Source organism: Pantherophis guttatus, chromosome 5 (assembly GCF_059756535.1).
Source record: "Pantherophis guttatus breed Tessera chromosome 5, ASM5975653v1, whole genome shotgun sequence".
NCBI classification, from domain to species: Eukaryota; Metazoa; Chordata; class Lepidosauria; order Squamata; family Colubridae; genus Pantherophis; species Pantherophis guttatus.
This window is the reverse complement of record NC_142067.1, coordinates 5041326-5065884: the sequence shown is the minus strand read 5'-3', so window position 1 is coordinate 5065884 and position 24559 is coordinate 5041326. Positions and strand designations below refer to the sequence as shown.

Sequence of the window (24559 nt, the reverse complement as noted above, 5' to 3'; positions counted from 1 at the left end):
CTGGGAGTTGAAGTCCACAGGTTGTAGAAGGGCCACAGTTGCCCACCACCCCTGCTCCAAAGGAATTCAGATTTAGTGCACAAAACCGCTTGTGGGCTTGCAAGCCGCCAGTAGGTGGGGCAGAAAGTTTGAGTTGCAATGCGCATGCAAGCCGCCTTTTCCGCCAGTTGTGGTTTCCTGGGGTATCGTGAAAAGAGAAGCCATCAGTAAAATTGCAGCTGTATTCTAGCATCCATTTGGTTGACGAATGGGGATTTGCTTGCTCCTTTAAGCCTGAAAGCCAGCTAGAGGACTTTGGGCCAATTACCAGGAGACTGTGAATTCTAGTTCTGCCTTAGCCATTAAAGCTGGCTGGGGGACTTTGGGCCAATCGCCAACAGAAAGTAAGTTCTAGTTCCAGTGATCTCTAGGTGGGATTCACATAATTTACCTACCGGTTTGCCTGGCACAAAAAATATGAGCTCGCGACTTCGGCGCACGTGCCTGGGGTCAAAAACGTGTCTAAATAGAACAGCATAGAGACGGGGCAGTTTAGCAGGTCCATCCGCGATTTCTGCTACCGGTTCGTAGCAGAAGGGGAGAAGCGAGGAGAGGAGACGAAAGGAAGACGAAGTAGGAGAGGAAGGAGAAGGAGAAATGAAAAGGAAGGGGAGAGGGGAGGGGAGGGGAGGGGGAAGGGGAAAGGGAAAGGAAAAAAGGAAGAAATAGGAAGAGCACTTACTGTAGGCTTATATCCGTGATGGCGAACCTATGGCACACGTGCCACAGGTGACACGCTGAGCCATATCGGTGGGCACGTGAGCGTTGCCCTAGCTCTGCTATGGCGAGCCAGCCAGCTGATTTTCAGGCCTTCTGGGCCCACCGGAAGTCGGGAAACAGGCCGTTTCCTGCCTCCAGAGGGCCTCCGGCGGTTGGTGGGGAAGGCAGTTTTCGCCCTCCCCAGGCTCCAAGAAAGCCTCTGGAGCCTGGGAAAGGCAAAAAATGGGTCTACGGGCCCACCGGTGCCATCGCGTGCCAAAAGCAGGGGGAGTGCAGGGGGGTCGCATGTGCATGCACGGGGGAACGGCGCATTTAATTATGGGTGTGGGCACACACACGTGACCCCCACACACACACTCCCCCCCTTTTGGCACGCGACGGCAAAAAGGTTAGCCATCACTGGCTTATATACTACTTCCACAGTGCTTTTACAGCCCTCTCTAAGCAGTTTACAGAGTCAGCCTCTTGCCCCCAACAATCTGGGTTCTCATTTTACCCACCTCGGAAGGACAGAAGGCTGAGTCAACCTTGAGCCGGTCAGGATCGAACGCCTGGCTGTGGGCAGAGTCAGCCTTCCATCCTGCATTCTAATCACCCTGCCACCAGGGCTCGCCTATTATAGTTCTGATTTTGTGTTACCCTAAACTCGCCATGATAGAGGAGGGGCTCAGTGGCTCAGTGCCTAAGACACTGAGCTTGTCGATCGAAAGATTGGCAGTTCAGGGGTTCGAATCTCTAGGGCCGCAGAACAGGGTGAGCTCCCATGACTTGTCCCAGCTTCTGCCAACCTAGCAGTTTGAAAGCAGGTAAAAAATGCAAGTAGAAAAATAGGGACCCCCTTTGGTGGGAAGGGAACAGCGTTCCGTGTGCCTTTGGCGTTGAGTCATGCTGGCCCCATGACCACGGAGACGTCTTCAGACAGCGCTGGCTCTTCGGCTTTGAAACGGAGATGAGCATAGCCCTCTAGAGTCAGGAACGACTAGCACATATATTTTTTTCATTTTTTCAATTTTCATTTTCTTTGATTTATATACCGCCCTACTCCCGAAGGACTCAGGGCGGTGAACAGGCACAAGATAAAACACATAGAATACAAAAATTGAAGAGCAGAAGTAAAATCGGATTAAATCAATTTAGCCCAAGACAAATTTAAAACCCCAGGTTAAGAACGAATTAAAATTTACATTAAAATTTACATTAAAAAGAGAATGGGAGAGGTTAGGCCAGACCAGCCTGGTGAAATAAAAAGGTCTTGAGAGCGCGGCGGAAGGTGCATATGTGCAAGGAGAACCTTTACCTTTACCTAAACTCACCAGCTTTGTTCCTCCAGTTGCCAAACCATATTCCCCCCCACACCCCCTTTGCCACTAAAAGACTTGTTTTAACTGCTTTACAATCAAGGATCTGAAGTCTTTTCCCTCCCTTAACCTGCGGCCCAGATATCGCGGTCTTGGTTCTTATTTTCAACGCTGCCAAATCCTGCCCAACGATGCCGGCGCTCTTCTCGGACCACACCTTCCGGCACTACGCCTACCTTCGGGATAGTCTCTGGCACCTTGTGCCGCCTTTGAGGGTAAGTCATTGGGATGAATGAGGGTAAGTCATTGGGCATCCATGACAAGTGTTTTTACAAGTGTACAAAGTTTACAAATACAAATTTGCAAAAGTACAAATACAAGTTTTATAAGTCCTCGACTTCTCATGTGGTGGGTTTCTAACCGGTGACGACGGGAGGCTCCACCCACCCGCCCGGACATTATCATGGACGCTATGCGCAGAAGCGCCATGCGTGAGCGAAGCGAGTTCTGAACCGGTGACGAAGGTTAAGTGGAATCCTCTACTGCTTCTCATGTGACATTTTGAACATGTTAGCTTTCTGTTTCTGGAAGGTCCTAGAAGCCACACATGTGGTGGGCTGGGCGGGGGTGGGGGGTGTCACCCACGGCCTCCGGGTTGCCCATGAGAGGCAGATCCTATTAGGACAGTCCTTAGCACAAACATGGCAATTTTAAGATGCCTTAGATGAGAAGCCAGCTCTTCTAAAGGGAAATAACGCATTGCAGGGCACATGTGTTGGAAACTGCATGACTGACTGAACCTTTCCCTTCCCCTTCCCTTCCCTTCCCTCTCTCTTCCTTCCCCCTCTCTTCATTCCCTCTCTCTTCCTTCCCTTCCCTTCCCTCTCTTCCTTCCCTCTCTCTTCCTTCCCTTCCCTTCCCTCTCTTCCTTCCCTCTCTGTTCCTTCCCTCTCTTCCTTCCCTTCCCTTCCCTCTCTTCCTTCCCTCTCTCTTCATTTCATTTCCTTCCCACTCTCTTCATTTCCTTCCCTCCCCTCCCCTCTCTCTTCCTTCCCACTCTCTTCCTTCCCTTCCCTCTCTCTTCCTTCCCTCTCTCTTCATTTCCTTCCCTTCCTGCTCTCTTCCTTCCCACTCTCTTCATTCCCTCTCTCTTCCTTCCCTCTCTCTTCCTTCCCTTCCCTCTCTCTTCATTCCCTCTCTCTTCATTCCCTCTCTCTTCCTTCCCTTCCCCCTCTTCCTTCCCTCTCTCTTCATTCCCTTCCTACTCTCTTCTTTCCCTCTCTCTTCATTTCCTTTTGTTCTCTCCCGTCTCTCTTCCTTCCCTCTCTCTTCATTTCATTTCCTTCCCACTCTCTTCATTTCCTTCCCTCCCCTCCCTTCCCTTCCCCCTCTCTTCCTTCCCTCTCTCCATTCCCTTCCCTCCCCTCTCTCTTCCTTCCCACTCTCTTCCTTCCCTTCCTGTCCCTCTCTCTTCCTTCCCACTCTCTTCATTCCCTTCCCTTCCTTTCCCTCTGCCTTGCCTTGCCTTGCCTCGCCTCTCTTCCCTTCCCCTCTTTCCCTCTTCTCTTTTATGTCTTATTTCTGTTTTGCTTTTTATATAGCTGCCTGGGAAAAAGATAGCCTCTTCTTCCGGCCCTGCCAGCCTCACCCTTCAAGAAGATCCTTCTCAGGAATTTCTACAGCAGAGCCTCGAAAGAGTTTTCAGTCTTCAGCATCTGGATCCCCAGGGCACTCAGGAGCTGCTGGAATTCACCATTCGGTACTGGCTTTGGGAAACGAGAGAGGGGCGGGCTGGACATATTCACCCAATTGGGTGAATTCATCCACCGAATTCTCCGCATAGTTTTCTGTTTCTTAGTCCCCAAACCCTTAAACGGGCTGCCTGTATTCAGCAGTGTAGGGTTGGTGTCCAAAGTAGCTGCACAAATCCATCTTCCATCTCTAGTTTATCCTTGGGAACTCAGCTGAGCCTGTCTTTGAGAACTTGAACAAGCCAAAATCCTGATTGTCTCTTGCTAACAAAGCAGAATTTCCTCCACTTTTTTCTGTGCCCGTGGAGGCATGGTGGCTCAGTGACTTAAAAGATACCGGAGGTCTGTGCTCCGGCAGTTCAAGTCCTACCACTGCATAAAGGCGTGAGCTCCCGTCCCTTGCTCCAGCTCCTGCCCACCTAGCTGTCCGAAAGCATGCAAACGCGAGTAGATTAATAGGTACCACTTCGGTGGGAAGGTAACAAGGCACTGTGTTTCGCTGCATGCTCTGTGCAGCGATGTAATGTCACGCTGGCCACATGTCTGTGGAAATGTCTTCACCTTCAGTGGCCTAGAAACAGAGATGAGCACTTCTCCCCCCCCAAAGTTGGCTATGAATAGTAAAGGGGGCTCGATGCGGTTAAAGACACTGAGCTTGTCAGCTGGAAAGTTGACAGGCCAGGTTCGAGACCCGCTCGCTATGGGACAGGGTGAGCTCCCGTTCCTTGCTCCAGCTCCTGCCTACCTAGCCATTTGCAAGCACGCAAATGCGAGTAGATGAATAGGTATCACTTCGGTATGAAGATAACAGTGTTCCGTGCGCCTTTGACAGTGCTGGGCACAGAAATTGTCTTCGGACAACGCTGGCTCCCTCGGCTAAGAAACGGAGGTGAGCATTGCCTCCTAGAGTCAGTCACGACTGGACGGGGGGGAAAAAACACTAATGCTAATTTGCATCCCATGAAAAGGTATTTAAGGCCAGTGCTCTCACAGACGAACCCAATTCAGAGCGCACTGACGATGTCTCCTCGAATGGTGACGAAACGTTTGCCAAGCAAATTGCCAAGCTCGGAACTCAAACGAACAGCCCAACTACCAACCCAAGCTACTAATATTCAAAATATATTCCAAACCTTTACCTTTAGCATGGCAAACCTGCAGGGACTCCTTTATATGTTTGCTTTCTTTGGCCCAGGGACCTCCAGAGGTTTGGAGAATTGCAGTCCGACTTAGCTGGCATGGCTGACTTCTCTGCTGCTTACCTACGCTGCCAGCTCCTTCTCATTAAGGTATGCGTTTACAACTGCTGTGTGTTTCCTTACTCTTGGTTGTTGTGGCCCGTCAGCGCAGTTAGTAGCTGATTCCAACAGCGAGGAGGCTGGTGTGGTGCTGCGCCAGCAGCCTGTGCAGCTGGCGCTTGAGTCGGACAGTGAGGAGGCTGGAGAAGATGTGGTGCCAGAGGCGGGGATTCAGCCAAGGCCTTCAGAACTTCCAGAAGCTCCTTTAAGTGAAGAGGACGAAGAGGAGGAGCCTCTTCTCAATGCACGGGCGCGCAGAGCTGCCAAAAGGCAGGAGTGGCTCCTTAGGAGGAGGTCTCCTCGAGAATAAGGCTTGGGGCTAATTCGCCACTCCCCTAGCTTATTTAAGGAAGGACGACGACTGATGCAATTTGCAGGAAACAACTTCGTTCATATTCTTTCGCGTCTTGATTCCAGAAATGTTTGATTCGGCTCTTGTTTCTCTTTTGTCAGTTTTCCTGCAAATTGCTTCTGGGCATTCTGCCAACCACAGTAAGATTACTATTATCTGAAATACTGTGCCTCAGAATTGAGTTATTATTCTTTGGATTCTTGTCGGCTGTTAATGAAGTTAAATTAACAGCCCTTGTTCAGAAAAGACTGATTTAAACTGCACTTGTGTTTGAACAACTACTAAGAAAGCTCATTAGTAGTCCTTAATTAGTAAACTTAAGGTTTGTACGGACTTTGTGTGTGCTGCGTTCTTTGGGGTTCGTAGCTGGGGCAAAACATTGGTAGAAGCCAGGGGTGGGCAACTGTGGCCCTTTTACAATCTGTGGACTTCAAGTCCACAGGTTGTAAAAGGGCCACAGTTGCCCACCCCTGGTATAAGCTAGGAAATTACATGGAACCAGCTATTCCCTTTCAGTCCATCTACAGAGATTCTCCATCATCCAGGTTTATGGTTGTCTCGAAGATGCTTTTTTTTTTTTTCAAGAGGCAACTGGACTTTCTGGTTTTTCTTTGACAACGTTTTGCTTCTCATCCAAGAAGCTTCTTCAGCTCTGACTAAATGGTGAAAGATGGAAGGATTTATAGTCCTCACAGACAGCTGGTCATTTACCTTCTTTTAGAGAGTCATTGAGGCCACTTGGAGGTTTATCTGTCCTCAGGGTCACCTGAGTGGTGCAAATGGGGGTGGAACCTCCTTGGAACTACTCAAAAGGATCATGTTGTAGACTAGAGAGAGATGATGTCGTATTTATTTTATTTATTTATTTTTTAAATTTTTATACCGCCCCCTCTCCCGAAGGACTCGGGGCGGTGAACAGCCAAAATTAAAAAACATACAATATAAACATTAAAATACTATAAAAACAAAATTAAATTTATATTGGCTACCCCCAATTTAAAACCCCTTACCCATAAAATTCAGCAATTAAAAGATTTTTAACCCAGACCGGCTTGCTGAAATAAAAAAGTCTTCAGGGCCTTACGGAAGGAAGGTCCGGAGGTCCGGGATCAGTCGTATCCTTGGGGGTAGCTCGTTCCAGAGGGCGGGTGCCCCCACAGAGAAGGCTCTCCCCCTGGGGGCCGCCAGCCGACATTGCCTGACCGACGGCACCCTGAGGAGGCCCTCTCTGTGGGAGCGTATTGGCTGGTGGGAGGTTATCGGTGGCAGACGGTGGTCTCGTAAATAACTGGGCCCTAAGCCTTGGAGCGCTTTGAAGATGAGAACCAAAACCTTGAAGCGCACCCGGAAGACCACTGGAAGCCAATGCAGCTTGCGCAGGAGAGGTGTCACGTGGGAGCGCCATGTCGCCCCAATAACCACCCGCGCGGCTGCATTCTGTACCAGTTGGAGCCTCCGAGTGCTCCTCAAGGGGAGCCCCATGTAGAGAGCGTTGCAGTAGTCCAGGCGGGAAGTGATGAGGGCATGAGTGACCATGCATAAGGAGTCCCGATCCAGAAAGGGGTGCAACTGGCGTATCAGGTGAACCTGATAGAAAGCCCCCCTGGCCACGGCCGTCATATGTTCTTCTAAAGACAGCCGTGCATCCAGAAGGACACCCAAGTTACGCGCCCTCTCCGTTTGGGCCAATGTCTCGCCCCCAACCGCCCTCCGTTGAGAGAGGGCGGTTCAATTTTGACCTAGATGACCTCTTTGACCCCTCTTTCAAACCAGCAGTCTCCTCTGTCCAAAATGTGGACTTTGCTGTCTTCAAAAGAGTGGCCTTTGTCTTTTAAATGAAGATACGGACTGCTGAATTTTATCCGGATAGGTTTGTTCTCCAGTGTTCTCCTATGAGGCCTTCAAGTGGCCTCAACGACTTTCAGAGGGAGTACTAACAACCAGATGACCTCAAGGAGCATCAATCCTTCCATTCCCCACCATCCAGTCAGAGCTGAAGAAGCTTCTTGGATGAGAAGCAAAACGTCTTCAAAGAAAAAGTTCAGCTGCCTCTTAATAAAGCATCTGTCAGGGTTCCAAGTAATAGATCCATAGCAAGCAAAACTCCGAGGCAGGTAGATTCCTCAAAGAACAGCTTTATTAGACATACCATATTGGCACATACCTGGTGAAAACCGACTCTGAAGTCTCCCGCGCTTTTTTGACCTAATTATAATAATAATAATAATAATAATTTTATTTCTATACCGCCCTTCTCCCGAAGGACTCAGGGCGGTGTACAGCCTATTTAAAAACACAGAAACAAAACAACAATTAAAATTTAAAATCATTAAATAATTAGGCTCCAATTAAAATCCCAGAAATTTAAAATACCCCAATTTAAAACGTTATGTTCATAGCCCGGCCTGGCGGAACAACAGGGTCTTCAGTGCGCAGCGAAACACCCGGAGGTCGGAGATCTTACGTATTTCCGGGGGCAGTTCATTCCACAGGGCTGGGGCTCCCACAGAGAAGGCCCTCCCCCTGGGTGTCGCCAGCCGACATAACTTGGCCGATGGCACCCTGAGGAGACCCTCTCTGTGGGAGCGGACTGGTCAGTGGGAGGCTATTGGTGGCAGAAGTTGGTCTCGAAGGTACCCAGGTCCAATTAAAAGTTTTTCTAGAATGTCCTTGGTTCCCAAGAGAAAATATTTTGTTTTGGCTACAGAGTCCCTCCTATCTCAAATCCCATTTCCCTATTCCTCAGCTCCAGTGTGGCAACACTGAAGCGGTAAAAAATGGCTTCGGTCAGGTCAGTTTCAGGGTTGACAGCATCTTTTTTTTTTTTTTTTTTTAATTTGATTTATATGCCGCCCTTCTCCGGAGACTCAGGGCGGCTTACAATGCGTTAAGCAATAGCCTTCATAATTTTGTATATTTTATACAAAGTCAGCTTATTGCCCCCACAATCTGGGTCCTCATTTTATCTACCTTAGAAAGGATGGAAGGCTGAGTCAACCTTGAGCCTGGTGAGATTCGAACTTACAGTAATTGCAGACAGCTGGTGTTAATCACAATGCTATCAGTCTGCTGAGCCACCAGGCCCGTTTGGGTCTTTGGGACACCCATGGTCTGGATGACCGAGAATCTCTAGAACCAACCCTCCGACGTGCAGTCCAAGGTCCCCTCGGCCTCACCTGTGAGATCCGGAGTTTTCCATCGCACAGGTTGTTGCAGGCGACAACGTTCCCCACGTGAGATCTGTTGGGGAAAAAACACTCTTGGTCTCATTTTTATTTTCAGGCTCTGCAGGAAAAACTCTGGAACGTCGCAGCTCCCCTTTACGTGAAACAGAACGCTCTGGCCTTAGCTGCAGCTCGGCAGGTATGCTGGGAAGGTGGGGTGAGGTGGGTTATTTATTTATTTCGTGTCCAGATCAAACCTTTCAACTGTCACTGCGTTTTTGTATTTACCAGATGAGCTATTATTTTTGGACTTTCAGACTTACCGTAGCTTGCCAAGTTTCTTATCAGTAAGCTAACTGCGCATGTCTACATTCCTTCACTGTCTTCTAAAAACTTTTTTTTGTTCTCCTGCCAAGAGAGGTCCGGCAGGAACGTTGCCAAGATGTAACTAATTAGACTAGTGAGATGTTTTATTTTCTTTATAACAAATAAATGAGTTTTTCTTAGAAAATATATCTTTGGGTTTATTTTTTTGCAAAAGTATGCACAAGGAAAATGCCACGATTCACCTCTAACTCAGGCAATTACCCCAGGAAGGTAACGGGGCTGATTGCCACCTTTTTGGTTAAATCGTAAGTCAGAAACAAACAAACAGTGGTGCAGTGTCCTATCAGGAGGCTGTGAGTTCGATCCTAGGTGGAGGCAGATATTTCTCTCTCTGGGCACAGTGAGAATATATCTGCTGAACAAAACTCTGCACTGGCGACAGGGAAGGGCATCCAGCCAGTAAACACTCTGCTCGTTCCATTCAGTTGCCCAGACTTCACCCCGCAAGGGATTATGGGGTCGTGAAAAGAAGATGTTAGCCAGAAACAAATCACTTTTGGGCACTCTACTGGTAGTAATAGGCAGACCAACAAACGGGCCGGACTTTGCGTCTCTCCACATTCGCACAGGATGTTGTTATCTTGTGGAGTGGGGGACGGAACCTCTGGGTGGGAACGGAGAACTGTTTGGGCTGGGTATTGTTGGCTCAGGGGTGGTAGGAAAACCAAGAAGTGTTGTGGTCCGCCAGCAGCCTGCGGAGCTGCCAGTGGAGTCGGACAGTGAGGAGGCTGGGGAGGAACATAGGCCAGTCCTGGAGTCTGGGGAAGGCTCGGACGAGGGCTCTGAGTCAGAGGCAGAGATGGGGCCAGGGCCATCTGGGAGTTATGCACGGACTCCAGAGCCTCCAGAGTCAGACATCAGAGAGGAAGAGGAACAGGAGCAGCCTGTTCCTAGTGCGCACATGCGCAGAGCTACCAGAAGGCAAGAACAGTTAAAACAAAAGGGACGACTCGGGAGTAAGGCCTGGAAATGATTGGCCCCTCCCATAAGGCTTAAAAGAGGAGCAAAGGCACGTGGGCCCTTTGCAGGAAAGCAATGTTGCTAAATCTGTTCCCAGTCGGCATCTCTGTTTGATTCTGGACTCTGTGGGGCTTTGCCAAGTAGGTCTTTGGCAGAGTTCAAGGGAGATAAAGGTGGGTGATTATCCCCGAAGGACATTTTTGCAACTAATGGGGACTCAGCTGCGAACGAACGTAATTCACAGCTGTTGCAATAAAAGAGGTTTTTGGGACTATTTGTATGTTTTAATGGCTCAGGAAGCCTAGGTCACAACAAGAACAAAAGAGAATATTTGTAGCTCCAGATTGGAGTGTGGAGTCTGTAGTTAAGCATGACGGTTGTTCAGTGAGTCCCGACCGATTTTACCATCTCTTTTGCCATGGTTCTTAAGGGAATCCCTGCCATTGTGAAGGGAATCGCACGATCATTAAGTGAATCTGGCTCCCCCCCTCCCCCATTAACTTTGCTTATTAGAGGCTGGCTGGGAAGGGGACAGATTGTGATCACGTGACTCCGGGATGCTGCAACTCTGCCGGTTGCCAAGCAGCCAAATTGATCAGATGACTGTGGGGATGCTGTGATGGTTATAAATGGGAGCACTTGTCATCAGTTACTTTTTCAGTGTTGTCTATTACATCCATCCATCCATCTATCACCTCTCTCTATCATCTATCATTCGTCATCTATATCTCTATCTGTCTGTCTGTCTAGGAGGTATCTTATCTATCTATCTATCTATCTTTTATCTATCATATCTATCATATATCTATCTTTTATATATCATCTCTCTCATCTATCATTCATCATCTATATCTCTACATCTATCTATCTATCTATCTGTCTGTCTAGATATCTTATCTATCTATCTTTTATCTATCATATCATATCTATCATTTATATATCTTATCTTTTATATATAATCTCTCTCATCTATCATTCATCATCTACAGTATATCTCTACATCTATCTGTCTGTCTGTCTAGGTATCTTATCTATAACTATCTTTTATCTATCATATCTATCATTTATATATCTTTTATATACAGTATCATCTCTCATCTATCATTCATCATCTATATCTCTACATCTATCTATCTATCTATATCTATCTATCTATCTATCTATCTATCTATCTATCTGTCTGTCTGTCTGTCTAGGTATCTTATCTATCTATCTTTTATCTATCATATCTGTCATTTATATATCTTTTATATATCATCTCTCATCTATCATTCATCATCTATATCTCTACATCTATCTATCTATCTATCTATCTATCTATCTATCTATCTATCTATCTATCTAGAATAGAATAGAATAGAATAGAATAGAATAGAATAGAATAGAATAGAATAGAATTCTTTATTGGCCAAGTGTGATTGGACACACAAGGAATTTGTCTTTGGTGCATAGGCTCTCAGTGTACATAAAAGAAAAGATACATTTGTCAAGAATCATAAGGTACAACACTTAATGATGGTCATAGGGAAACAGTCAATATAAATCGTAAGGATACCAGCAACAAGGTTACAGTCATATAGTCATAAGTGGAAGGAGATGGGTGATAGGAACGATGAGAAGATTAATAGTAGTGCAGACTTAGTGAATAGCTTGACAGTGTTGAGGGAATTATTTGTTTAGCAGAGTGATGGCGTTCGGGGAAAAAACTGTCCTTGTGTCCAGTTGTTCTGGGGTGCAGTGCTCTATAGTGTCGTTTTGAGGGTAGGAGTTGAAACAGTTTATGTCCAGGATGCGAGGGTTCTGTAAATATTTTCCCAGCCCTCTTTTTGACTCGTGCAGCATACAGGTCCACAATGGAAGGCAGTTTGGTAGTAATTGTTTTTTCTGCAGTTCTAATTATCTATCTATCTATCTATCTATCTATCTATCTATCTATCTATCTATCTAAAAAATTAAAATCTCGGGTGTTTTCCCGCGTCATTGTAAATAAGTTGGTTAAAATATTTAAAATCCTCGTTAAAATCCCAGCTTAAAATCTTCTAAAAATCCTTACAGAGCACTCTGCAAGGTCCTTTAAAACCTCAGCTAAAATCCTACCAGTGACTTTAAAAGTTTTTCTTAAAGCAACGTTTTAAGAATGTTTTTCTTAAAGCAACGATATCTATCTATCTATCTATCTATCTATCTATCTATCTATCTATCTATCTATCTATCTTTTATCTATTGTATCATATCTATCTATTTTTATATATCATATCTATCTATCTATCTATCTCTATCTACATCTATTTGTCTGTCTGTCTGTCTGTCCGTCCATCCATCCATCCATCAGTCTGTCTGTCTATCTATCTACTCTATCTAATTTCTACACCACCCATCTATTGCAAGTGACTTTGGGTGGTTTACAACAGATGTTAAGAAGAGGTTCTTGATGATTGCTTCGATTGTGTTGTATTGTGCGGTTGCTTCAGCCATTGTGGGTTTGAACTAGCCAACACACCATTTTCCAGGTGAAGCCATCTTTCGGTAGTCCCCACCCCCCCAAGAATTTAAAAAAGAGTCCCTTCTCGTCTAGATTATGGAAGAAACATACAAGATGGAGTTCATGTACAGCAACGTGGAGCATCGGCAAGTGGTCATCATCCACCATATGAGGCTGCAGGCCAAGGCCCTGCAGTTGATTGTAACCGTCCGGACAACGAGAGGGTAAGGAGGTTTTCTGGGACTTTTGGGGATGCCAGATCACTGGAGACAGAAATTAGCGGAAAGTGGATTGAGTTACTGACTATAGTTGGCTCATAAAGCTTTGCAAAGCTTTGGATCGATTGATGGCTCCATGGCTTAGGACCTGGTTATCTATGGGACCGCCTGCTACCACCAATAGCCTCCCACCGGCCAGTACGCTCCCATAGAGAGGGGCTCCTCCGGGTGCCGTCGGCCAAACAGTGTCGACTGGTGGCCCCTAGGGGGAGAGCCTTCTCTGTGGGGGCACCTACGATCTGGAACGAGCTCCCCCCGGAGATACGGAGGATTCCGGATCTGCGCACCTTCCACCGCGCTCTCAAGACCTTTTTATTTCATCAAGCTGGCCTGGCCTAAATCTTCTCCCCTTTTTAAATGTAAATTTTAATTTGTTTTTAAATTATGGGGTATTTTAAATTTGTTCAGCCAAATTATTTAATTCGTTTTTATTTATTTTATTTATTTTAAATTTTTGTATTTATGTGTTTTATCTCATAGCTGTTCACAGCCCTGAGTCCTTCGGGAGAAGGGCGGTATAGAAATTTAATAAAATAAATAAAAAATAAATAAAATTATGTGCTGTTGGGTTGGTGTTGACTCTTCCAAAGCACCTGAAGGCAGGACAAGAACCAATAAAGTATAGGGTAGGGTAGGGTAGGGTAGGGTAGGGTAGAGTAGAATAGAATAGAATAGAATAGAATAGAATAGAATAGAATAGAATAGAATAGAATAGAATAGAATAGAATAGAATAGAATAGAATAAAATAGGATGTGATGTGATGTGATGTGATGGGATAGAATTTAGGAATAGAATAGAATTCAGGATTAGAATAGAATAGAACAGAACAGATTAAGGAATAGGAATAGAACAGAATTTAGGAGAAATTTCCTAAATGATGAGAACAATTAATCAGTGGAACGACTTGCCTCCAGAAAAGTCTCCAACATCGGAGATTTTTAAGAGGAGATTGGGCAGCCATTTGTCTGAAATAGTATAGGGTTTCCTGCCTGAGCAGGGGGTTGGACTAGAAGACCTCCAAGATCCCTTCCAACTCCATTATTCTGTTATTCTTAGTGACCAGATACATACATAAATAAATAGGGAAATTTTACAGATAATCCTTGACTAACGATGACAAAAGAAACTGGAATTTCCATCGCAAAGTGATGCGATTGTAAAGTGCAACCGCTTTGCTTAATGACGGCAATTCCGGCTGTCCCATTTGCCATCGTTAACGGAATCCCACAGTCATTAGGTGAGGCATCTTCCTGCCGGCTTCCCACAACCAAAGTTAGTGGGGAAGCTGGCAGGAATTCTCAAGTCCCAGAATAGCAGTTAGGTAAGTGGTTGTTGCCAGATGGGGGAGGGAGGGAGGAGTGGGTATACAAGGATGCAAGTGAAGGTTGGGAATGGTGCATTGCGAATCATTTGGGATGTGTGTGAGAGACACCCCACGGGTTGGAGAGGACATGGGGCAGGATGCAAGAGATGCTGTGTGGTTAGGTGTTGCGCATGGGGTGCCTGTTGGGGAGGGTGCCTGGCATGTGTGGGAAGTGGTACCCAGGATGGGAAGAGTCTGCAGAGTTGTGCAAATGAGGACAAAGAGACGGGGGAATAATGCACATGTGGTGGAAACGTACTACAATTATCTGCAAGGTTTCCTGCCGGCTTTCCCATTGACTTTCTGGAGAAACTGGTAGACAACATTACAAATAGCGATCATGTGATCAGAGAGTGCTCGGCACCTCATTATAAATGCAAACTGATTGCCAAACGCCCAGATCACAATCATATGACCATAAGATGCTGAGGTAGCCGTAACTCTGAAATACCGGTTATAATCAGCATTTGTTCAGCACCATTGTAACTTTGAATGGTCGTCGAACGAACGGTCGTAATTGTCACGTGCCAGGGAAATCGGGAGGCCCAGGCAGTTCAAATAAAGGTTTATTGTAAGCTTAAACACTCTGCAAGAATCTGAACTACTAACAGTTAAAGCAATTTGGCAGTAAATAAGGAAGTCACAAGTAGGCTGGACTTGGATCGCTCGTGGGTGCGAAGGGACTTGTGACGTGTGACGCGTTTGACTCCTCCCTCAGCCTGATCATTACTTACAGTAATGATGTGGATGGCACTTGTCCAAAGCAAATTCACACAACCCCCACCCCAATTTCAAATTTGATGTAGGTTCCAAAGTGGTTTACCAAAGGCCTTGCGTTGAATTGATGGATAAATACGAATTGGAATGGAAATTTGTTTTGCATCGCTTCTTGCATTCCCACGCCAGCTTTTCTGTAGAATAATCGTGTCTGATTTCTTGGTCTGGAAGTGACTTGCAACCGGCCAAAATCAAGATGGACTTTGTATCTTTGTCACAGGGTGGAACCGCTCGGGATATGCGAGAAATTTTTGCAGGAAGTGGACTCTTTTCAAAGGTATGTACTGGTTAGATATTCCTCAGGTGCAAACAGGTACACGCCCCTTCGTCTCAATTTTCCTTTTTTGCATCCACAAGCTATCAGGGTTGACACAAATATTTGTTACACAAATATACATAGACATAACCCTACTCTCAGAAAGGTAATAATTAGTTATTAGTTTTAGTTATCAATAGTTTGATCGTAGTCTCATTTTTCTTCTCATGTTCCTTTTAGTCATACATGTATTCTTTCATTCTTTCATTTTTATTATTTTCATTTTTTTTATTTTTAGCAGAATCGCTTTCTATTCTTGACTTTATAATTCCAGTTTGTTTTAATAAAAAAAAAATAGCTGTTGTTAATACACATTTTTTTATGCCTCTGTGTTGTCATGCCTCGATTTCTCTGTTCTCTCATCCTTTCACAGGTGCTTTATTTCTGAGCTGCCTCAAATGCAGGGCAGCTTTGTGGATAAGCTTCTTGACCTGATGCCCAGGTTGGTCACCTCCAAGCCTTCAGAGGTAGTGAAGATCCTCCGGGTGACCTTGAGACAGAGTAATTTCCTTCGCCTTCCATTGCCAGAGAAGGTGAGATTTCATTCATTCACTCATTCACTCACTCATTCATTCATTCATTCATTCACTCACTCATTCATTCACAAATTCACTCATTCATAAATTCATAAATACATTTTCATTCATAAATAAATATATTCATAAATAAATATATTCATTCATTCATTCATAAATTCATTCATAAATTCATAAATACATTCATAAATAAATATATTCATTCATTCATAAATTCATTCATTCATTCATTCGTAAATTCATTCATTCATAAATTGACTCATTCATTTGTAAATTCATTCATTCATAAATACATTCATTCATTCATTCATAAATATATTCATTCATTCATTCATTCATTCTTCATTCAATTCCTACAGCTGCCCATCTCAGTAAATGACTCTGGGTGGCTTTCAATTCAGAACATATACTACAATTAATTTTTTTAAAAGACATTTTAAAACAATTAAAAAAATTAGAAAGCATTAACAGCACAGAGTTGCTCTATGCTCTGGCTTGGTGTCAGCTTTTGATTCTGTCCCGCCATTGTGTTCTTTTTACCACTAACCCTTCCCAACATAATCGCTTTCTCCAGGGAATTGCCCCGCATGACATGGCCAAAATAAAGGAGACCTGTTAACAATATAGACAGGAAACAGGGCCCTTAATCAGCGGTGGGTTTCACATACCATGTTTTCCCGAAAATAAGACCCTGTCTTATAGTTTTTTGAACCCTGAAATAAGCGCTTGGCCTTATTGCCATGCGCTCAAAAGCCCGATTGGGCTTATTATCAGGTGGTATCTTATTTTGGGGAAAACAGGGTTGATAGATAGGAAGGAAGGATATGTAAAATATATAGATATAGATAGAATATAGATAGATAGGATATAGATAGACAGAAAGGATATAGATATAGTTAGGATATATAGATAGATGGAATGTGGATGGATGGATGGATGGATGGATGGATGGATGGATGGATGGATGGATAGAGAGGATATAGATAGGATATAGATAGATGGGATTTAGACAGACAGATAAATAAATGGGAGGGAGATAAATGGGCAATAGATAGTCTGTCTGACATGATATAGAAAGAATGCAGCTAGATAGATAGATAAATAGAGATAGAGAGATATATATAGAGAGATAGAGATAGAAGTTGGGAAATGGGCTGTTTCCGGTTTCCGGAGGGCCTCTGAAGGGGTGGGGAAGGCTGTTTTTGCCCTCCCCAGGCTCCTAGAAAGCCCCTGGAGCCTGGGGAGGGTGAAAAATGGGCCTACCGGGCCCACTGTGCCATCATGTGCTAAAAGGGGGGGGGCACATGCATAGGGGTGGGGTGCATTGAATTATGGGTGTGGGCACACACACATGGGCAACCTTGCCGCGCTCCCCCCGCTTTTGGCACGCGACGGCAAAAAGGTTAGCTGTCACTGCTGTAGAAGGTCAGGGATTGGAAAAGGGAAGGTTTGCTTCATCTCAAGATGTCACTGTGTTAAGTGTTTGCCAGCTGAGCTTCCATCCTAAGACTTACGGTAGCCTGGCCAGAGAACTTATCTGTAGCAACTGAGATAAGACTGTCTTGTGAGGCATTGGACTACTGCGCATGTCTACATTCTTTTCTAACTTCCTGATTTATATTTCCTTTGTCCGTCTGTGTGATAAGATTGCCGGTAAAATGTAGTTAGCTAGTTTTTTTACTTTTATAATAAAATGTTTCTTAGAATACATTCGGGTTTTCTTTCTTTGAAAGTATACAGCATGGAAAACAAGATCCATTCGCCTCTAATTAATTACAGTTTCGCCAGGGGGGGGGGAACGAGGCTGATTCACGCTTCGACACAAAAAAACGTAGGTTGATGTTGCCCCATTTCTTGCCCCCAGGTCCACCGAGCAACTGCCACCATTATTGAACCCACGGGAGAGTCCGACAATCCCCTGCGCTTCACGTCAGGGTTAGTTGTCGCTCTGGATGTGGACGCCACTCTGGAACACGTGCAAGATCCACAAAGCACAGTGAAAGTTCAGGTAATGGGAATGGAGCCACGAAGTTGACCGTGCTGGGCAGGGGTGGGTTCCTCTTATCTTTACTACCGGTTTGTAGCGGGAACGCGCGCATGCGCAGAAGCTTCTGCGCATGCGCAGATCACTCATGATGACATCACGGTGGGTGGGCGGAGCCTCCCGCCAGTTTTACTACCGGTTCTATAGAATGGGACCGAACCAGGAGCAACCCACCAATGGTCCTGGATTAGAACAAGGTTAATTTGGATGGATGGATGGGGAGGAAGGGAAGGATGATGAGAAGAGAGGGAGGGAGGAAAAAGGAAAGAAAACAGGAAGGAAGGAAAACGAAGGAAAGAAGGAAGGAGGGATAGTGAAAGGGGAGACAGAGGGATAGAAGGAAGAAAAGACGGGAAGGAAAATCAGAAGGGGAGAGGGAGAGATAGTGAAAGGGAGACAGGGATGGAAGGAAGGAAAGAAGACAGGAAGGAAAATGGGAACGATGTAGGGAGGGAAGGAAGGATAGTAGAAGGGAGAGGAAAGGATGGATGAAAGGAAGGAAAGAAAACGGGAATATTTGAAGGGAAGGAAGAAAGGATGAGAGGGGAGGGAGGAAGAAGGAAGGAAAAGAAGGAAGGATAGTGAAAGGAGAGACAGAGGGATGGAAGGATGGATGAAAGGAAGGAAAATGGGAATATTAGAGTGAAGGGAAGGAAGGAAGGATGATGAGAGGGGAGGGAGGAAGAAGGAAGAAAAAGAAGGAAGGATAGTGAAAGGGGAGACAGAGGGATAGAAGGAAGAAAAGACGGGAAGGAAAATCAGAAGGGGAGAGGAAGAGGTAGTGAAAGGGAGACCAGAGGGATGGAAGGAAGGAAGGATGATGAGAAGGGAGGGGGGAAGGAAAAAGGAAAGAAAACAGAAAGGAAGGAAAGAGTGCTTTGGACTAGTCCAGTGATGGCGAACCTGAATGCCAAAAGGGAGCACTTTGCATGCGTGCTCATCAGGGCCACGACCTGAGCTGCCCGGGGGGCATCTTGCACAACGGATAAGGTACTTCCGGTTTCCGGCACGCACATGTGCGCCAGCCAGCAAGTCTTCTGGTTACTCTCGCTCACGCGCATGTGCCAATCAGCTGGCTGATTGGCCAGCTCACGCTGGAAAATGGAAGACCACCTCCTCCAGTTTCCGGCACTGCTGCACTCTCAAAGGCCAACTGATTGTCGCATGTTCATGCGCGCCAGAAAACCGGAAGAGGAATGGGGTGACGCCGTGCGTGCCAGGCGACACAGGTTCGCCATCACGGGACTATTCCATGCATAGTATTTATGTGGTGTCTGGTTATGTGTGGCTTTTTAGTTGTTTTAATTGGGGTGTTGATGGCCGGCTATTCAGTCATTGGCTGTTGTTTCTTTGTGCTCCTAAGTCTTTGGCTCCTGAGTATCTAATAAGCCGGTAGTAAATCAGCACAACAACTGACAAGGGACCCATTTCCCAGGCTTCAATCATTTTTTTTTTTTTTTTTAAATTTGATTTATATGCTGCCCTTCTCTGGAGACTCAGGGCGGCTTACAATGCGTTAAGCAATAGCCTTCATCCTTTTGTATATTTATACAAAGTCAGCTTATTGCCCCCACAAACTGGGTCCTCATTTCACCTACCTTAGAAAGGATGGAAGGCTGAGTCAACCTTGAGCCTTGGCGAGATTCGAACCTGCAGTAATTGCAGGCAGCTGTGTTAATAACAGGGTGCTTTAGACCACTGTACAGAACAGCCATTTCCCTGGCTGTTTTTGTCCCTGCTCGGCCAACAATCTTAGTAGCTGTGAAATTGAATGTATTGCTTCACTGATGATTCGAGGGTTGAGGATGGAGAAGAGACAATCACTTCAAGTCTCTCTTTTTCCTTCTAGATTATGTATCCTGATGGCCAGTCCCAGGTGATCCACCCGAAACCGGCAGATTTTAGAAACCCTGGTCCAGGAAGGCACCGATTAATTACTCAGGTTTATCTCTCCCATACTGCCTGGACAGGTAGGGCAGACTGGGCTTTAGAGCTTCTTTTGATCTACTGGGAAAAATATATGTAATGTAGATTTCATCTGGGTACATTTCTCATACATAAAACAATTCAAAAGAATTGTTTATGTATGTACCCGGTAGTCCTCAGCTTACGACCACAATTGAGCCAGAAAATGTATGTTGTTAAGGGAGAAATTTGCTAAGGGAGTTTTGCCCCATTTTACAAGCTTTCTTGACACGGTTGTTAAATGAATCACCGGAGTTGTTAATAACACGGTTGTTAAGTGAATCTGGCTTTCCCTCGTAGACCAAGGGTCTATAACCTTAAACACTCAAAGAGCCATTTGAACTCATTTCCCACAGAAAAGAAAACACCGGGAGCCACAAAACCCTTCCTGTGCCTGACTATTTCCTGAGCGGCCACAAAACTAGCATCTGTAGTTGAATTAAATGTTCTGTTTTCTTCTGAAACTTTTCTTTTCTTGGATTTATCCACATTTGGCCTACCGGGTGGTTAAAAAGCTCAATAAATCACGTTCCAATGGGTGTCACACATTGGCGGTTATGACATATATTTTGAGTGACGGAGCCGCAGCAGAGGGATGAAAGAGCCACATGCGGCTCCAGAGCCGCAGGTTGCTGTCCCCTGCCGTAGACTTTGCTGGCCAGAAGGTCGCAAAAAGTGATCACGTGACCCTGGGACACTGCAACTGTTTTAAGTACATGCCAGTTGCCAAGCCTCTGAATTTTGATCACCTGACCACGGGGATGCCGCAACGTGTGAAAAAAAGATCTTGTAACTTTTTTCAGTGTCGTCGTAACTTCGAACGGTCACTAAACGAACGGTTGTAAGTGGAGGACTTACCTGTATGTTAGTTGCTTTTTTTGAAAACCTGGTAGATTTGAAATTTCCTTCCCTCTCTTTTCCCTTCTTTTCTTCCTTTGCTCCAGAACCTTGTCAAATCGAACTCCGTCTTCTACTGGCCTACAGTTCGGACAGAACCAAAGCCTCCGTAGGCCTCTCGCGGTCCGCCTGGGGAGACGGCACGGATCTCCTGCCCCCATCCGAGGGCAGCATCGAAGGGACTCTCCTGTTCGGCAAACCGGTCAAAGTTTATATTATGCCCAAGCCTGCCAGACGGTGAAAGCTGTCGTTGCAAAATCGTTTTCCTTTTTTTTTTTTTTTTTTTGGGAGGGGAAGAGATTTCAGAAGCTGGTAGGACTTCCGTAAAGACCATCGAAGTGGACGAGGCAGACGGGACAAGTTAAAACTCGGCTCTCTTCTCTGCTTGCGGAACTGCTGGAAAGGGAAGCGGTCAAAGAAGTTGCTACTCGGACTTCGCTATGGTCGTTTACTCCGTCGCTCGGCAGCCTCCTTAAATGCAAAATGGTTTTGGTCCAGCTTGCCCAGCCAAGAGTTCTGCAGTCCAAAACATCTGGAGGGGGAGAGGGTGTCTGGTTGGGAAAATCTGGATCTCGGTCCCTCTCCTTTGGCCTTTCTTTAAACTTACGACCTACTCAGAAAGTAAGTCCTAGCTTGATTTTTGTGCCCAATATAAGCCCTACCCCCAAAATAAACCCTAATTAAGACCCCGCCCACTCCAGGGTGCACAGGTAAAAATTAAGCTAGGGTGGGGAATGGGGTCTGCGTGGAGCTGCCCTGCTATAATTACCTTGGGACACTTGCAGCCAGTCTTTGCACACCTCGGCCCATTTTTTTCTGCAGCCGGCAAGGCTTTTCCGAAGGTTTCTGTAGCCGATAACAAGAGCTTCGGATCGATCCGGAGCTCTGTTATCGGCTGCAGAGGCCTTCGGGAAAGAAGAGTTCCGATAGCGAAAAAGAGGCTGGGGGTGACACACACAAATGAGGTGAGTGAGTGGACGACACCTCCCGCCCCGAAAATAAGACCTGGTGCCATTTTTGGTGGTTAAAAAAAAATGAGACAGGGTCTTATTTTCGGGGGAAACACGGTAGGATGGTGGACAGTGTTTCTTTTAGCAACTTTTTTTTACACGGTGGTGAAATGAGGGACAAAACCATCAAAATTTCTCATCTCAATCTTTTAAGAAGTTGGTGGACTTGATGCGAAGATCCCAGTTGACATGTTGAGATACAGAAAAACCGTTCTGGCATCTGGACTGGTCTCCGAATGTACCATTTTATCTCGGGTTATGTGGGGCCAGTGGAATAAATGGGAAGAGACGTTGTGTGCGATTCTCTTTTTGAGACGGAAACTTCTCCCGGGCAAAGATGCTTTCAGGTGATCTTGTGGTTTCGTTTTCACACAACTTGGGAACCCATCATTTAATATTTTTTGACATTTATTAAAATAGCACTGTGCCCTCCTCCCTAGTGATGTTACTGTATGCTGTAAGTAGTATTTCTTGAGTGAACTCTGGAGTTTTGGTTAATTTGGATGGATGGATGGATGGGGAGGAAGGGAAGGAAGAAACGGAGGAAGGATGATGGGAAGGGAGGAAAAAGGAAAGAAAATAGGAAGGAAAACGAAGGAAAGGAGGAGGATAGTGAAAGGAGACGCAGGGATAGAAGGAAGAAAAGACGGGAAGGAAAATCAGAAGGGTGGAGGGAGAGAAGGAAGGAAGGATAGTGAAAGGGAGATAGAGGGATCGAAGGAAGGAAAGAAGACAGGAAGGAAGGAAGGAAGGATAGTGGAAGGGAGAGGAAGAAATGGATGAAAGGAAGGAAAACGAATATTAGAGTGAAAGGAAGGAAGGAAGGATGAGAAGAGTGGGAAGGAAGGAAAACGAAAGGAAGGAACACGAAGGAAAGAAGGATAGTGAAAGGGGAGACGGAGGGATAGAAGGTAGAAAAGAGGGGAAGTAAAATTGGGAGGGAGGGAGAGAAGGAAGGAGGGAGGGAGGATAGTGAAAGGGAGATGGGGTGGAAGGAAGGAAGGAAAGTGGGAAGGATGTAGGGAGGGAAGGAAGAGGTTAGTGAAAGACGGAGGGATGGAAGGAAAGAAGACAGGAAGGAAAATGAGAACGATGTAGGGAGGGAAGGAAAGATGGATGGAAGGAAGAGGAAAGGATGGATGGAAGGAAGGAAGGAAAACAGGAATATTAGTGAAGGGAAGGAAGGAAGGATGATGACAAGGGAGGGAGGGAGGAAAGAGGAAGGATACTGAAAGGAGATGGAGGGGTAGAAGGAAGAAAAGACGGGAAGGAAAATTGGAAGGATGGAGAGAGAGAAGGAAGGGAGGAGGATAGTGAAAGGGAGACGGAGGAATGGAAGGAAGGAAAGAAGATTAAGGAAAATGGGAAGGAGGGAGGGAAGAAAGGATAGTGAAAGGGATGGATGAAAGGAACGTTCTGAGCGACCGACATCCCCTAGACCGCTTGTAAAAATCTTGTGCATGGGAATCACATAACGTAACATCTGTTTCTCTTGTTCCCCCTGAAAGCCGAACCGAAGGCGTCTCATAAATTTGATTTTGATTCTTTTATTTCACTCCCTGGGAATGATTAAGTCGGAGGGGTCCAGTTACCCAGGAAATTACTTGGAACAATTGTGCCACTGTTTCCCCCACCCCACCCCGTTTCCCCTGGCTGAAGATACCTCAATATTTCTACCTCTCTAGTATCTTACTTTTTCCCTCTGTTCCAGACTCTCTTTCTCTCTCTTTCCCTTTCCGTCTATCTCTCCCTTTCTGTCTCTTTCTCTCCCTTTCTCTCACTCCCTCTCTCCCTTTCTCTCACTCCCTCTCTCCCTTTTTCTTTCCCTCTCTCCCTTTGTCTTTCTTTTTCTCTTTCTCTCCCTTTTCTTTCTCCCTCCCTTTCTCTCCCTCTTTCTCCGTCTTTTTCTCTCTCCCTCTCTCCCTTCCTTTCTCCCTCTCTCCCTTTCTGTCTCCCTTTCTCTTTCTCTCCCTTTCTCTCTCCCTCTTTCTGTCTTTCCTCTCTCCCTTTCTCCCTTTCTCTCCCTTTTCTCTTTCCTTCTCCCTGTTTCCCTTTCTCCCTCTTTCTCCCTCCCTCTTTCTCTCTCCCTTTCTTTCTCTCCCTTTTCTCACTCCCTTTCTTTCTCCCTCTCTTTTTCTTTTTCTCTCTCACTCTCTCCCTTTCTCTCCCTCTCCCTTTTTCCCTCTCTCTCTCCCTTTCTCTCTCTCCTCTCTCTCTCTCTCTCCCACTCTGGACACAGCCCAATTTGTCCATGTCCTCCTTAAAATGCAGTGGCCAGAATTGGGTGGAATGCTTCAGATGTCTGGTCTGCTCAATGCACAACGTAGGTAGTCCTTGACTTACAACAGTTCATTTAGTGACCGAAGTTACGGCACTGAAAAAAGTAATGACCGTTTTTCACACTTATGACCGTTGCAGCATCCCCATGGTCGCGTGATGTTACATTCGGACACTTGACAACTGACTCGTGACGGGTTGCAGTGTCACCGGGGTCATGTGATCCCTCTTTGGCGACCTTCGGATGAAGCAAAGTCAATTCGGGGAAGCCGAGTTCACTTAACCGTGTTAACTAACTTCACAATTGCAGCAATTCACTTAACAACCGTGGCAAGGGAGGTCGTAAAAATGGGGCAAAGCTCACGGAGCAAACGTTTCACTTAGCAACAGAAATGTCGGACCTCAACTGCGGCTGTAAGTCAAGGACTCCCTGTACTTTTCAGATTGTCAGTATTTTTGTTAATGTACAGTAGTGGCCAAAATCGTGGAAACCTTTTGGGAAAAGTATATTTTCTAAAACCAGCTAATAACACCACCTTTTTTGGCGAGTAGTACCGTAAAATTATATATCAATGGAAAGATAATTTAATCAAGAATGTAATGCAATAGGGGATGCGGTGGCTCAGTGGCTAAGATGCTGAGCT

General features: G+C 45.7%; 1 protein-coding gene across 1 annotated transcript in view; it reads left to right on the top strand.

Annotated features, from left to right (window-relative positions):
- Nucleotides 1-22070, top strand: part of INTS4 (integrator complex subunit 4) — a 47151-nt gene extending 25081 nt beyond the window's left edge. The window contains exons 14-23 of the mRNA XM_060684773.2: nucleotides 2199-2332; nucleotides 3659-3816; nucleotides 5004-5097; nucleotides 8741-8821; nucleotides 12545-12675; nucleotides 15091-15147; nucleotides 15560-15719; nucleotides 17587-17730; nucleotides 19616-19736; nucleotides 20676-22070. Of these exons, the coding sequence (XP_060540756.2) occupies nucleotides 2199-2332; nucleotides 3659-3816; nucleotides 5004-5097; nucleotides 8741-8821; nucleotides 12545-12675; nucleotides 15091-15147; nucleotides 15560-15719; nucleotides 17587-17730; nucleotides 19616-19736; nucleotides 20676-20869 (1274 nt within the window). The 3' untranslated portion in view covers nucleotides 20870-22070. The remainder of the gene's footprint in view (nucleotides 1-2198; nucleotides 2333-3658; nucleotides 3817-5003; nucleotides 5098-8740; nucleotides 8822-12544; nucleotides 12676-15090; nucleotides 15148-15559; nucleotides 15720-17586; nucleotides 17731-19615; nucleotides 19737-20675) is intronic.
- Nucleotides 22071-24559: the final 2489 nt, after the last annotated feature.